The sequence below is a fragment of the Anabrus simplex genome, chromosome 3, assembly GCF_040414725.1.
Source record: "Anabrus simplex isolate iqAnaSimp1 chromosome 3, ASM4041472v1, whole genome shotgun sequence".
NCBI lineage: Eukaryota > Metazoa > Arthropoda > Insecta > Orthoptera > Tettigoniidae > Anabrus > Anabrus simplex.
The window spans coordinates 194,761,847-194,775,685 of NC_090267.1; the positions used below are offsets into that span (position 1 = coordinate 194,761,847).

A 13,839-nucleotide genomic window follows, 5' to 3' on the forward strand; every position below is an offset into this window, starting at 1 on the left:
CTCTTCGGTTGGAAGCACGAAAGGAAGGTACGTTTAATTAATTTATGTTTATAACATGTCCCTTACTGGTATGAAGTAAAACGTTCGATGTGTTTTGACATTTCAATTCCGATACTACTCACTTTGAAATTCTATCCCATGCATTCTTTCGTTGACGTAATAAACTTTATTTACGTACACGTCAACACGGGTTGTTTCTGCATACGGCGAGTTGGACTCCCAAAAGACCATGATATTGAAATCGCACTGTGGGAGCATATTCCACGTAAGCAGTTCGACAAAAGCACTAGACCTGTCACATGCCGGTTGTCTGCTGTTCCTAGCGACGAAAATGTGGCTGGACGGGTTCCCCACTCCTACATGAAACCGGTCTGTCTGACCTTGACCTGAATAACAGCTGTCAGAGATGCGAATTTATTATCGTCCGTACTAGTACGCGAGTTACTTCGTAGTAGTAGAATCAGTAGTATTACTTGAATAATGCCAGTGTATGAATACCACGAATACCATTATATGCTGCTAGTGTATCGTGTGGCAGAACAGAACACGGGTTGCCCTTCATGAATCTATCGGGAAAGGCTTCCAGCAATTTATATTTTGTTTCTTATTCCCTACGAGTTAAAACAGAGGACACTTTGCGTTTTTAAGGGCCGATGACATTAAGACAGCCATCATCATCATCACCATCATCATCATCATCATCATCATCGTCGTCGTCGTCGTCGTCGTCGTCACGTATAAATATTCAATAAAATAATCGTTCTATATTCATCATTACTGAAATAGGAACTATAAGTTAATATTTAACTTAAGAAGATTGCCTAGAGTGTTTTGTTAATTTACAAAAGAAAGTTTAACATTTCTTTTAATGCAATCTGTATGTTTTTGTTTTCTAAACTGTTGTACTGTAATGTTTAACATAGGTACATTATGTTGTTCACAGGCGTTTTCGTGTACGGTCGTAAATTCGTACTTTTCTATTCGAGATAGTCTTGTTACCGTCCACCTGGAATTACGGAGCCCGTACTGTATGTTAGTTCATTATTTTTCTACAACAGAGTGTTACGGATGCGACTGTAGTTCCCGCGACCACGCCACTCTTATGTCTGTGTCACTAATGTGCACTTTGTTCAGCTGTGTGCTGCTTGACTATGTGGCTCTCGTTACCTTCTTCTTCCTCTTCTTCTACTGCAGCCTTATGCCTTAACAGGTATACTGTATTCTACCGACATCATCTCAACACGCAGTAGCGTAATCTGCTGCGATTTACCGAGCTCGAAAGCTGCAGTCGCTTAAGTCCGGCTCCATGGCTAAATGGTTAGCGTGCTGGCCTTTGGTCACAGGGGTACCGTGTTTGATTCCCGGGAGGGTCGGAAGTTTAACCTTAAGTGGTTAAATTTGCTGGCACGGGAACTGGGTGTATGTGCCATCTTCATCATCATTTCATCCTCATCACGACGCGCAGGTCGCCTACGGGAGTCAAATCAAAAGACCTGCATCTGGCGAGCCGAACTTGTCCTCGGACACTCCCGGCACTAAAAGCCATACGACATTTCATTTCAGTGTGGCCAGTATCCATTATTCGGGAGATAGTGGGTTCGAACCCCACTCTCGGCAGCCCAGAAGATGGTTTTCCGTGGTTTCCCATTCTCACATCAGGCAAATGCTGGTGCTGTACCTTAATTAAGGCCACGGCCGCTTCCTTCCCTGTCCTAGCCCGTTCCAGTCCCATCGTCGCCATAAGGCCTATCTGTGTAGGTGCGACGTAAAGCCAATAGCTACTGCGATTTGTTATTAGCACCATCATAGTAAAATGTAATATAGTTGTGGCGGAATCTTCTTAGATATGTTCGACATCTGTGGATTGCGTATAATTTGATAACTCATCTGTACTCATGAAAGCGACCGTCGGCCTGGCGTTCAGGTTAATAGCTACATGTCTCTAACGTGTAACCTTGTTTATGTTTCTTATATTTGTTGATGTGTATGTTTGATGTTTATACACAATACGAGATTACAGCTGACTCATCCCCACGAGCTTGACCTGGTTCTCGTTTTACGCATAGTAATCTGTAGGTAACTACTGCGACCGATGCTAACTCACGTGACATACATTTCATCTTGTTTCCTCTTAAACCACGCATATTTTACTATATTCTTCCACGTATTTCAGCTTTTAATGACCTAATAATAATAATAATAATAATAATAATAATAATAATAATAACGTTAAGTGCTTTACGTCCCACTAACTACTTCTACGGTTTTCTGAGACGCTGAGGTGTCCGAATTTAGTCCCGCACGAGTTATTTTTATGTACCAGAAAATCTGCCGACACGAGGCTGACCTACAGTATTTGAGCACCTTCAAATACCACCGGACTGGGCCAGGTTCGAACCTGTAAAGTTGGAGTCAAAAGGCCTGCACCTCAACCGTCTGAGCAACTCAGCCCGGAAGGAGGCACGAAATGTAGGTACGTTTAATTTATTTAGTTGTACAGTATAACATGTCCAATATTCCTTTGAAACTAAACGTTCGATGTGTTTCGATAATTCAATTCCGATGCTACTCATTTGGGCATCCCATGACTGCTTTCGTTGGCGTAAGGACCTGCCATCTTTCTTCTACCTTTACGCAATGCACAACGGGGATCTACTGTATTTCACGTCCCGGCGCGCCTATCCCAACCAATAATTATATCACCCGCTCGTGCAGGTCCCGCACCGATTCAGGTTTTCAGGTCATTTCCATACTCACTAGACCACGGGGCTGATGACCACACATATCCCAATCCCTTAAAGGACATAACAGCAAATGAACCAGTATTAACGCTGAGAATTCGGTACATCTCCAGGGCCCGAAACCGATGACCAGGGTTGTCTGAAGCCCCTAAGACGGAAACTGAATACTGACAACTACGAAACCAGTCTGGCGAGAATGTAACGTAACAAGGCATACACTACTGTAGTAACCACCTTCAGCTGTTATCGTAGCTCTGTTGCTCTTAAACATAAAACCAGTTTGACAAGTATGTTACGTAACATCTCGTGCATTGCATAGGTAGCGTTCAGCTGTTGCACGTAAACATAAACAGAAACCAGTTTGGCACGCATGGCGCGTGACTCGCCTGTTCTCAAAGGGAAGCTATTCATTCAAAAGAACAAGGCATACTACCTATTCTAAAAACATCGTATCTCTTTGCTCTCGAAAATAACTTCCGAGAATTACTAAAAGTTTTATATATAGTGGTTCGTCACATCGTTCTCTATTGCTAGAAGAAATATCTGCAGGTATACACCTAACACTCTGTATATATATTTCCAGGCAATGCCTTATTTCATTGTCATCTATATTTTCTATAAATATTAGAAAATAAGGCATTGTGAATTAGATCCATTGATTGTTTTAATCTCATAATCATTTTTCATCACCATTCACTTTAAATTCTAGTAAGTGGATACATTTCAAAATTTTAATTATCATGTCATTTTGTTTCATCTCGTACCATTAGGGGCTAATGACCTAGCTGTTAGGCCCCTTTAAACAACAAACATCATCATCATCTACACCCCTTTCAAATCTCTTGGATTTCTTACCTTGTGACATCAATTTAGTCTTCGAAAGGCTAATTTTCATACCATATTCATTGCATCTATTTTCAAGTTCCAAGATATTAGACTGCGGGCTGTCGGCACAATCTGTCATTAAGACCAAATCGTTAGAATTAGCAGATGATTCATGCAAACTATGAACAAGGGTGAAAGATTATAGTCTTGTCTAACGCCTGTAAGTACCCTGAACCAAGAACTCATTCTGCCATCAATCACACTGCAGCCCAATTGTCAACATAAATGCCTTTGACTGATTTTTTTTTTGCTATGTGCTTTTACGTCACACCAACACAGATAGGTTTTATGGCGATGATGGGACAGGAAAGGCCTAGGAATGCGAAGGAAGCAGCCGTGGCCTTAATTAAGGTACAGCCCCAGCATTTGCCTGTGTGAAAATGGGAAACCATTGAGAACCATTTTCAGAGGTGCCGACAATGGGGTTAGAATCCACTATCTCCCAGATGCAAGCTCACAGCTTCATGCTCCTAACTGCACAGCCAACTCACCCGGTATTGATTGATTTTAATAATCTACCCTTAATACCATAGTCCCCCAGTATGGCGAACATGTTTTCCCTCAGATGCTTTCTCAAGATCAACGAAACATAACTGTCTATTCCTCTCGTAGCATTTTTCAATTACCTGGCACATATTGAAAATTTGATCCTGACAGCTCCCCTGTGGTCTGAAACCACACTGGTTTTCATCCAACTTCCTCTCAACCACTCATTGCACCCTCCCTTCCAAGATGCCAGTGAATACTTTACCTGGTATACAAAATCAATGAGATACCTCAATAGTTGTTGCAATCCTTCCTGTTCCCTTGCTTATAGATAGATGCAATTACTGCTTTTGTCCAATCTGAAGGTACTTTACCAACACTCCTTGCTAATTTTACTACTCTATGAAGCCATTTCATCCCTGCCTTCCCACTATACTTCACCATTTCAGGTCTAATTTCATCTGCTCCTGATGATTTATGACAATGGAGTTTATTTACCACCTTTTCCACTTCCTCAGTAGTAATTTCACCAACATCATTTTCCTCCTCCCCATGAGCTTGGTTGTTCGAGACACCACCAGGAAGTTTTCCTTTTACGTTGATTTTCAAAATCTTCCCTCCACTTTCCAGTGATTCCCTGGGATCTATTATAAGTTCACTCGAATTACTCAAAAACTGTTCATTTTCTTTTTCCCTCCCTTCCTAAGATTCTTTATTACTGTCCAGAAAGGTTTCCCTCCTGCTAGACCTAGCCTTTCCAGGTTATTACCAAAATCTTCCCACGACTTATTTTTGGATTCAGCAACTATTTGTTTTGCTCTGTTTTCTTCATCTACATATAATTCCCTGTCTGCGTCAGCCCTTTTTTGGAGCCATTTCTGATAAGCCTTCTTTTTACGTTTAAAAGCTGCTCTCACTTCATCAATCCAACAGGATGTGTGCTTTATCCCATCTTTACTCACAGGCATTTCCTTGCTGTTTCTACTTCAACATTGCTGTATGTCACCCACTCTCTTTCTATATCCTGAACCTGCTTACTGTCCCCTGTTCAGAACTTCCTACTAACCATATCCATGTACTTCTTTCTAACTTCCTCATCCTGAGGATTTTCTACCCTTATTTGTTTGCAGAGAGATTTCATTTTCTCTGTCCGAGGCCTCGGGATAATTAGTTCACTACAGATCAGATAGTGGTCTATCATTGAAAAATTCTTGGAAAACCCATACATTCCTAACAGATATAGTCTATTATGGATCTGGTACCTCCCATGTGTAGCAGTGAATAGGCTTATGCTTGAAGGATGTATTCGTAACTGCTAAACCTATACTAGAACCAAAGTCCAGCAAATACTTCCCATTCATATTAGCTTCCATATCTTTCCCACGACTTCAGTTCTATTCCCAACTCTCGCATTGAAATCGCCCATTAGCACTATCCTGCCCTTGCTGTTGGCCCTGAATATAATGTCCCTCAATGCTTCATAAAACTTGTCAACTTCATCCTTATCTGAACCCTTACATGGTGAATACACTGAGACAATTCTTGTCCTAATTCCTCCAACTGCCAAATCCACCCATATCATTCACTCATTTATGTGTCTAACAGAAACTATGTTGCACGCAATAGTATTCCTGATGAAAATCCCTACCCCAGACTCTGCCCTTCCCTTTTTAACACCCGTCAAGTACACTTTATAATCTCCTATCTCTTCCTTGTTATCTCCCCTTACCTGAATATCACTTACTCCTAGCAATCCAGATGCATCCTCTTTGCTGACTCAGCCAGTTCTACTTTCTTTCTTCCATAAGACCCATTAATTCCATTAGTTCCCCATCAAATTCCGTTTGTTCACCAAGTTGTTTCCAAGGAGTCCCTTGCCTGTCAAATGGGAGTGGAACTCCATTACTCCCATAGGTCCATGGCTTGCTTAAAATGTTCTGAGCTTGGTAAATTCATGAAACAGCATGCTCCGCTACTTACACATAGTCCAACTGAGGATCTCTCCTCTAACGGGTTATGAACCACGGGTGTATTGTATAGTTCTAGCCACTTGAGCACAAGGAGGGCCATCACTCAGAATATGTCCGAGGTGCCTCCTCCCATTCTGTTGCAACTGGTATCCTGACTCTCAGCACCACTTACTAGGCCACTCAGCTGTTGCCCATGGTTCACGAACTAGACGTGACTATAGTCACCCACACCAACACCACATTGTTTAAAATTTTACTTCATTGGCAGGCTGATGAAAGTTGGATTTCAGCCAGTCTTCTGGGATGTTTTCAGTGTTGTAGATGTTGACCAGTTTCAAAAAGTAGTCATTATTATTGATATTAATCAGTTTAAGCAGTTCTGGATTCATTTAATCTAGTCCAGTGGTTTCACCAGATTTTTCTCAGCCTAGGGCTTTCTCCAGCTCATCTTTGTGAATCTATTGATCATCCAGTTCCTTTCTGTTCTGAAATAATCAGATTTTAAACAATCTCTTGATGTAGTTCTCCCACACTTCCACTTGTCTTCCTTATCAACAACAATTATTTGGTTATTATTGACTAGTTTTGCGGCCATTAATTTTTGGATAGCAAACATCTCTTTCACTCTCTTATGCAATTTGAAACTGCCATGTTAGTTTTCAAAAACTTCAATTTCTTTCCAATGTTCTTTAATCCATACTTCTTTTGCTTTTCTTTTCATAGTTTTTTTTATATTCATACTAGCAGGATACCCGTGCTTCGCTACGGTATTATACTGAAATTTATAATTGAATGGATATCGATTTATATATAATCCGTCAAAATTCACGATCTGACTCGTTTTCTGAGAGATTACGGCAAGTTCCCTCACATTTTTCAATCTTTCTTTCCAGATATCGATTTCGTACTTCCCGGGCTAGGTCCAGGTATTCCACCCGGTCAGTAGGGTCCCTAAATGTTTGCCATCTTTTCCTATAATTGTTTTTAATATGGATCAAATTCTTGAGGAGATTCGGCGTGGTGTCTTCTTGGGTGCCTTGGCGGTACTGAACCCGCGGTCGGATTGCATTTGTAGTCATTACCCGTCCAGGACCCGTTTCCAGCGCGGTCCGCACTTTTGACGACGGTTCAGAACATTATTATTATTATTATTATTATTATTATTATTATTATTATTATTATTATTATTATTATTAAGATGTTCTGGACCCCACAGCAAGATGCAAGACCGCTAATTGGCGGTAAATTCCATCTGCTGCCATTGTCATTTTTGACATTGTGACCAGCACCATTGTCGAGCGTAGGCAAGTACGCGGAATTTCTGGCGATACGAATGACATACTGTACTTCCGTGCATTATTGACCTTATTATAGAGGTGAACAATTGGACAGTCAATCTCATTCCTATCGTTTATTTCAAATGTTTTAAATTTTTATTTATATGCCAGGAGAATCTACTGTAATCTAAGAACGTTCCCCCAAGGAAAAGATGGTTCTTGAAAACGAACCCAGGAAAGATTAAAAATGATCGGTTTATGATCAGAATAAGTACATTGAAAATCCACAGCCTGTTTCCAGTCATTCGACAGGGTCAGGAATGGTATAAATATAGCCGTCTGCCGAAGCCTGTCGCTAGTCGTTAGTTTTATTTATCCCCCACCTCCTCCAAAAAAAGAAAAAGAAAAGAAGGCGTGCTTCTTTATGTTTAAAAGAGATTCCAAACTCCAGTGTTCACGTCTATAATCTTCAGTTTTGCGATATAAGTATCCCCATAAAAATAATTCACTTTTTTCACATCTTTCACACTCCTCCCCCCCCCCCCATAAGTGAATTTCCGCCAACAAACTTGTTTCTTTAACAGTAAAGGATCTTCTAAATACCAATTATCACGACTCTAATTTCTTCAGTTTTTGATTTATGTGTCCTCATGAAAGGAATTCAACTCCTTTTCACTCCCGCCCCCCAAGATGATTCCCCCCAAAACGCGTTTTTCTTTGATTTTAAAGGAGATCCAAATACCAATTTTCACGCCTGTAACAACTTTAATTTTTAATAGATGGAAGTATTCTCATACAATTAAGTCAATTAATTTTTCAATAATTTCACCCCCCCCCCTTCATTGGATTTTCCGAGAATACGTGTTTCTTTACTTTTAAAGCAGATTCCAAATATAAAATTTCACGTCTGTAACATCTTCATTTTTGAGATATCAGTAGCCTAATTAAAAGATTCAACACCATTTTCAGTAACTTTTACCCCCCCCTCCACCCAAGTGGTATTTCCGAAAACTAAAAATACACGTTTCTTTATTTTTAATAGAGATAAAAAACCATTTTTCACTTCTGTAACATGTTAACTTTTTTGAGATATCCTACTGTAGAAATTCTCATTTTAAAATTTCACCCCTTTTAGTTCCCCTTAAGTGGAGTTTCCAAAAATAAATCACCTATGTTTCTTTACATTTACAGGAGATTTCAAATACCCACTTTTGACGTCTGTAACATTTTACATTTCTCAGATATTCTGTAGATACAGCCTTTCAAAAAAATTTACCCCAATTTGTCACTCCTGTTTAACCGCCATTAAATGGAGTTTCCAAAAGCAAAAAATAACGTGTTTCTTTGCTTTTAAAGGAGATCCCATATACAAATTTTAAGTTCTGTAATATCTTCAGTTTCTGAGATATATGTATCCTCATTAAAGGCATTCAACCCATTATTCACCCTTTTAAACCCCTCCTATTGGGATTTACAGAAGACAAAAAAAATACGTGTTCCTACATTTTTAAGGGAGAATCTAAATACCAACTTTTACATCTGTAAACTTTTAAAGTTTTAAGATGTAGACACACTTATTTTAAAAATTCACCCCCCCCCCATTATTTGAATTTTCCAGAAACGAAAAAAATACCTGTTTCTTTATTTTTAAAGTGGATCCCAAATACCAAGTTTCAGGTCTGTAATATCTTCAGGTCCTGAAAAATAAGTACCCTAATTAAAGGCATTCAACTTCTTTTTCACACTTTTCCACCCTTCCTATTGGGAATTTCCGAAAAAAACTAAGTGTCTCTTTATTTTTAAAGGAGATTCTAAATACCTATTTTTACATCTATAAACTTTAAAAGTTTTGAGATATAGATACACTCATTTTAAAAATTCGCCCCCTTTTCACCCCCCATAAATTGGATTTTCCGAAAACAAAAAAATGCGTGTTTCTTTATTTTTAAAGGAGATTCTAAATACCAATTTTTACATCTATTAACTTTAAAAGTTTTGAGATATAGATACACTCATTTTAAAACTTCACCCCCTTTTCACCCCCACCATTAATTGTATTTTCCAAAAACAAAAAGTACGTGTTTCTTTATTTTTAAAGGAGATCCCAAACACCAATTTTCAGGTCTGTAATATCTTAAGTTTCTGAGGTATAAGTATTCTCTTTAAAGGCATTCAACCCCATTTTCACCTCTTTTCACCCCTCCTATTGGGATTTTCCGAAAACAAAAAATACGTATTTATTTATTTTTAATGAAGATTCTAAATACCACTTTTTACATCTGTACTCTTTAAAAGTTTTGAGATATAGATGCACTCATTTCAAAAATTCACCCCCCTTTTCACCCCCATTAATTGGATTTTCCAAAAACAAAAAAATACGTGTTTCTTTATTATTAAAAGCGAACAAAAGTTCCAATTTTCAGGTCTGTAATGTCTGCTGTTTCTGAGATATAAGTACCGGTATCCTGAGTAAAAGGCATTCAACCCCTTTTTCACCCTTTTTCAACCCTCCTATAGGGATTTTCTGAAAATAAAACAATATGGGTTTCCTTATTTTTAAAGAAGATTCTAAATACCAATTTTCACATCTGTAAACTTTTAAAGATTTGAGATATAGATACACAAATTTTAAAACTTCACACCCCCTTTTCACCCCTTTAGCGACGGAATATCCAAAAATCCTGTCTTAGCGAGCACCTACATCTTAGTATGAATATATCTTCAAAATTTTATTTCTTTATGTCCAGTAGTTTTGGCTCGGCGATGATGAATCAGTCAGTCAGTCAGGACAAGTTACTTTATATATATAGACTAGCAAGATACCCGTGCTTCGCTACGGTATTATACTGAAATTTATAATTGAATGTTGTTTTAGATATATAATCAGCCGAAATTCGCGATCTGAATCGTTTTCTGCGAGAATCCGCCAAAATTCGCGATCTGACTCGTTTTCTAATAGATTATGGCAAGTTTCCTCCCATTTTTCAATCTTTATTTCGAGCAGTCGATTTTGTACTTCCCAGGCTAGGTCCAGGTATTCCACCCGGTCAGTTGGGTCCCTAAATCTTTGCCATCTTTTCTTATAAGCATTTTTAATATGGAACAAATCCTTCAGGAGATCCGGCGTGGTGTCGTCTTGGGTGCCTTGGCGGTACTGAACCCGCGGCCAGACTGCATTCTTAGTCATTACCCGTCCAGGACCCGTTTCCACCGCGGTCCGCACATTTGACGACGGTCCAGAACATTATTATTATTATTATTATTATTATTATTATTATTATTATTATTATTATTATTATTATTATTATTATAGATGTTCTGGACCCCACAGCAAGATGCAAGACCGCTACTTGGCTGTAAATTACATCTGCTGCCATTGTTATTGTTGAGAATGTGACCAGCACCAATGTCGCGCGTAGGCAAGTGTGCGGGATTTCTGGCGATACGAATGACATACTTCCGTGCATTATTGACCTTATTATAGAGGTGAACAATTGGACGGTCAATCTCATTCCTATCATTTATTTCAAATGTGTTTAAATTTTTATTCATATGCCAGGAGAATCTACTGTAATATAAGAACGTTCTCCGAAGGAAAAGTTGGCTGTTGAAAACGAACCCAGGAAAGATTAAAAAGATCGGTTTATGATCAGAATAAGTACATCGAAAATATACAGCCTGTTTCCAGTCATTCGACAGGGTCAGGAATGGAATGAATAAAGCTCCATCTAGCGGCGACAGTAGGAATTGTGCCGGCTGCCGAAGCACTCCTCTGGGGCAATGATCGATGAATGACAAATGAAATGAAATATTGGACAGTGTTGCTGGAATGAATGATGACAGGGAAAAGCGAAGTATCCGGAGAAAAACCTGTCCCGCCTCCGTTTTGTCCAGCACGAATGTCACATGGAGTGACCGGGATTTGAACCACGGAACCCAGTTGTGAGAGGCCGGCGCGCTGCCGCCTGAGCAACGGAGGCTCCTTATAAGTACATTATGAACAGCAAAATCAATTGGTCTCACCTCCTTTTACACCCCACCGCCGTTAAGTTTATTTACCCCCCCCCCCCCCAAAAAAAAATTAAAAGAAGGAGTGTTTCTTTATGTTTAAAGGAGATTCCAAACCCCAATGTTCACGTCTATCACCTTGAGTTTTGAGATATAAGTATCCCCATAAAAATAATTCGCTTTTTTTTACTTCCTTTCACACTTCTCCCCCCCCCCCTTAAGTGAATTTTCCGGCAAAAAATACTTGTTTCTTTAATAGTAAAGGATCTTCTAAATAGCAATTATCACGACTCTAACTTCTTCAGTTTTTGATTTTTGTGTCCTCATGAAAGGAATTCAACTCCTTTCCACTCCCGCCCCACAAGATTGTTTCCCCCACAAAACGCGTATTTCTTTGTTTTTCAAGGAGATCAAAATACCAATTTTCACGTCCGTAACAACTTTAGTTTTTATTAGATGTATGTATTCTCATACAATTAAGTCAATTAATTTTAGAATTCTTTCCCCCCCCCCCTTTCATTGGATTTTCCGAGAATACGCGTTTCTTTATCTGTAAAGGAGATCCCATATACAAAATTTTAGTTCTGTAATATATTCAGTTTCTGAGATATATGTATCCTCATTAAAGGCATTCAACCCACTATTCACCCTTTTACACCCCTCCTATTGGGATTTACAGAAAACGAAAAAATACTTATTCCTTTACTTTTAAAGGAGATTCTAAATACCAATTTTTACATCTGTAAACTTTTAAAGTTTTAAGATATAGACACAATCATTTTAAAATTTCACCCCCCTTTTCACCCAACATTATCCGGATTTTTCAAAAACGAAAATATACGTGTTTCCTTATTTTTAAAGTGGATCCCCAATACCAATTTTCAGGTCTGTAATATCTTCAGGTTCTGAAATATAAGTAGCCTCGTTAAAGGCATTCAACCTCTTTTTCACCCTTTTCCACCCTTCCTATCGGGATTTTCCGAAAACAAAAAATAACGTGTTTCTTTATTTTTAAAGGAGATTCTAAATACCATATTTTACATCTATAAACTTTAAAAGTTTTGAGATATAGATACACTCATTTTAAAAATTCACCCCCCTTTTCACCCCCATTATTTGGATTTTCCAAAAACCAAAAAATACGTGTTTCTTTATTTTTAACAGAGATCATAGGTACCAATTTTCAGGTCTGTAGTATCTTCAGTTTCTGAGATATAAGTATCCTCAATAAAGGCATTCAATCCATTTTCACCCCTTTTCACCCCTCCTATTGGGATTTTCCGAAAACACAAAAATACGTGTTTCTTTATTTTTAATGAAGATTCTAAATACCTATTTTTACATCTGTAAACTTTAAAAGTTTTGAGATATAGATGCACTGTTTTTAAAAATTCACCCCCCTTTTCACCCTCCCATTAATTGGATTTTTCAAAAACAAAAAAATACGTGTTTCTTTATTTTTAAAAGAGATCAAAAGTACCAATTTTCAGGTCTGTAATATCTTCAGTTTCTGAGATATAAGTACCGGTATTCTGATTAAAGGCATCCAACCCGCTTTTTAACCGTTTTCCACCCCTCCTATTGGGATTTTCGGAAAACAAAAAAATACGTATTTCCTTATTTTTAAAGAAGATTCTAAATACCAATTTTTACATCTGTAAACTTTCAAAGTTTTGAGATATAGATACACTCATTTTAAAATTCCAACCCCCTTTTCACCCCCTTAGCGAAGGAATATCCAAAAATCCTTTCTTAGCGAGCACCTACATCTTAATATGAATCTATGCCCAAAATTTCATTTCTTTATGTCCAGTAGTTTTGGCTCGGCGATGATGAATCAGTCAGTCAGTCAGTCAGTCAGTCAGTCAGGACAAGCTATTTTATATATATATAGATAAGCCAGCTCATTCTTGCTAACTCTTCATTGTTCCATTAGCTCAAACATTTTGTTAATGATCCGGTGTTGTAGATGTTGAATAGCTTCAAAAAGAATCAATCAATCAATCAATCAATCAATCAATCAATCAATCAATCAATCAATCAATCAATCAATCAATCAATCAATCAATCAATCAATCAATCAATCAATCAATCAATCAATCCTGATCTGCATTTAGGGCAGTCGCCCAGGTGGCAGATTCCCTATCTGTTGTTTTCCTAAATGATTTCAAAGAAATTGGAAATTTGTTGAATGTCTCCCTTGGTAAGTTATTCCAATCCCTAACTCCCCTTCCTATAAAAGAATATTTGCTCCAGTTTGTCCTCTTGAATTCCAACTTTATCTTCATATTGTGATCTTTCCTACTTTTATAAACGCCACTCAAACTTATTTGTCTACTAATGTCATTCCATGCCATCTCTCCGTTGACAGCTCGGAACATACCACTTAGTTGAGCAGCTCTTCTTCTTTCTCTCATTTCTTCCCAACTCAAACTTTGCAACATTTTTGTAACGCTACTCTTTTATCGGAAA

General features: G+C 38.2%; 1 protein-coding gene across 2 annotated transcripts in view; it reads right to left on the minus strand.

Annotated features, from left to right (window-relative positions):
* LOC136867154 (trypsin-1) overlaps positions 1–13,839 on the minus strand; it is a 533,185-nt gene that overhangs the window by 94,065 nt on the left and 425,281 nt on the right. Inside the window, exon 6 of one of the 2 annotated variants that reach the window (XM_067144270.2) lies at positions 3,619–3,698. The exons of the other annotated variant lie outside the window; for it this stretch is intronic. Coding sequence (XP_067000371.1) covers positions 3,633–3,698 — 66 coding nt within the window. The 3' untranslated portion in view covers positions 3,619–3,632. Of the gene's footprint in view, positions 1–3,618; positions 3,699–13,839 lie in introns of those variants that run through there. 2 annotated transcript variants of the gene reach the window in all.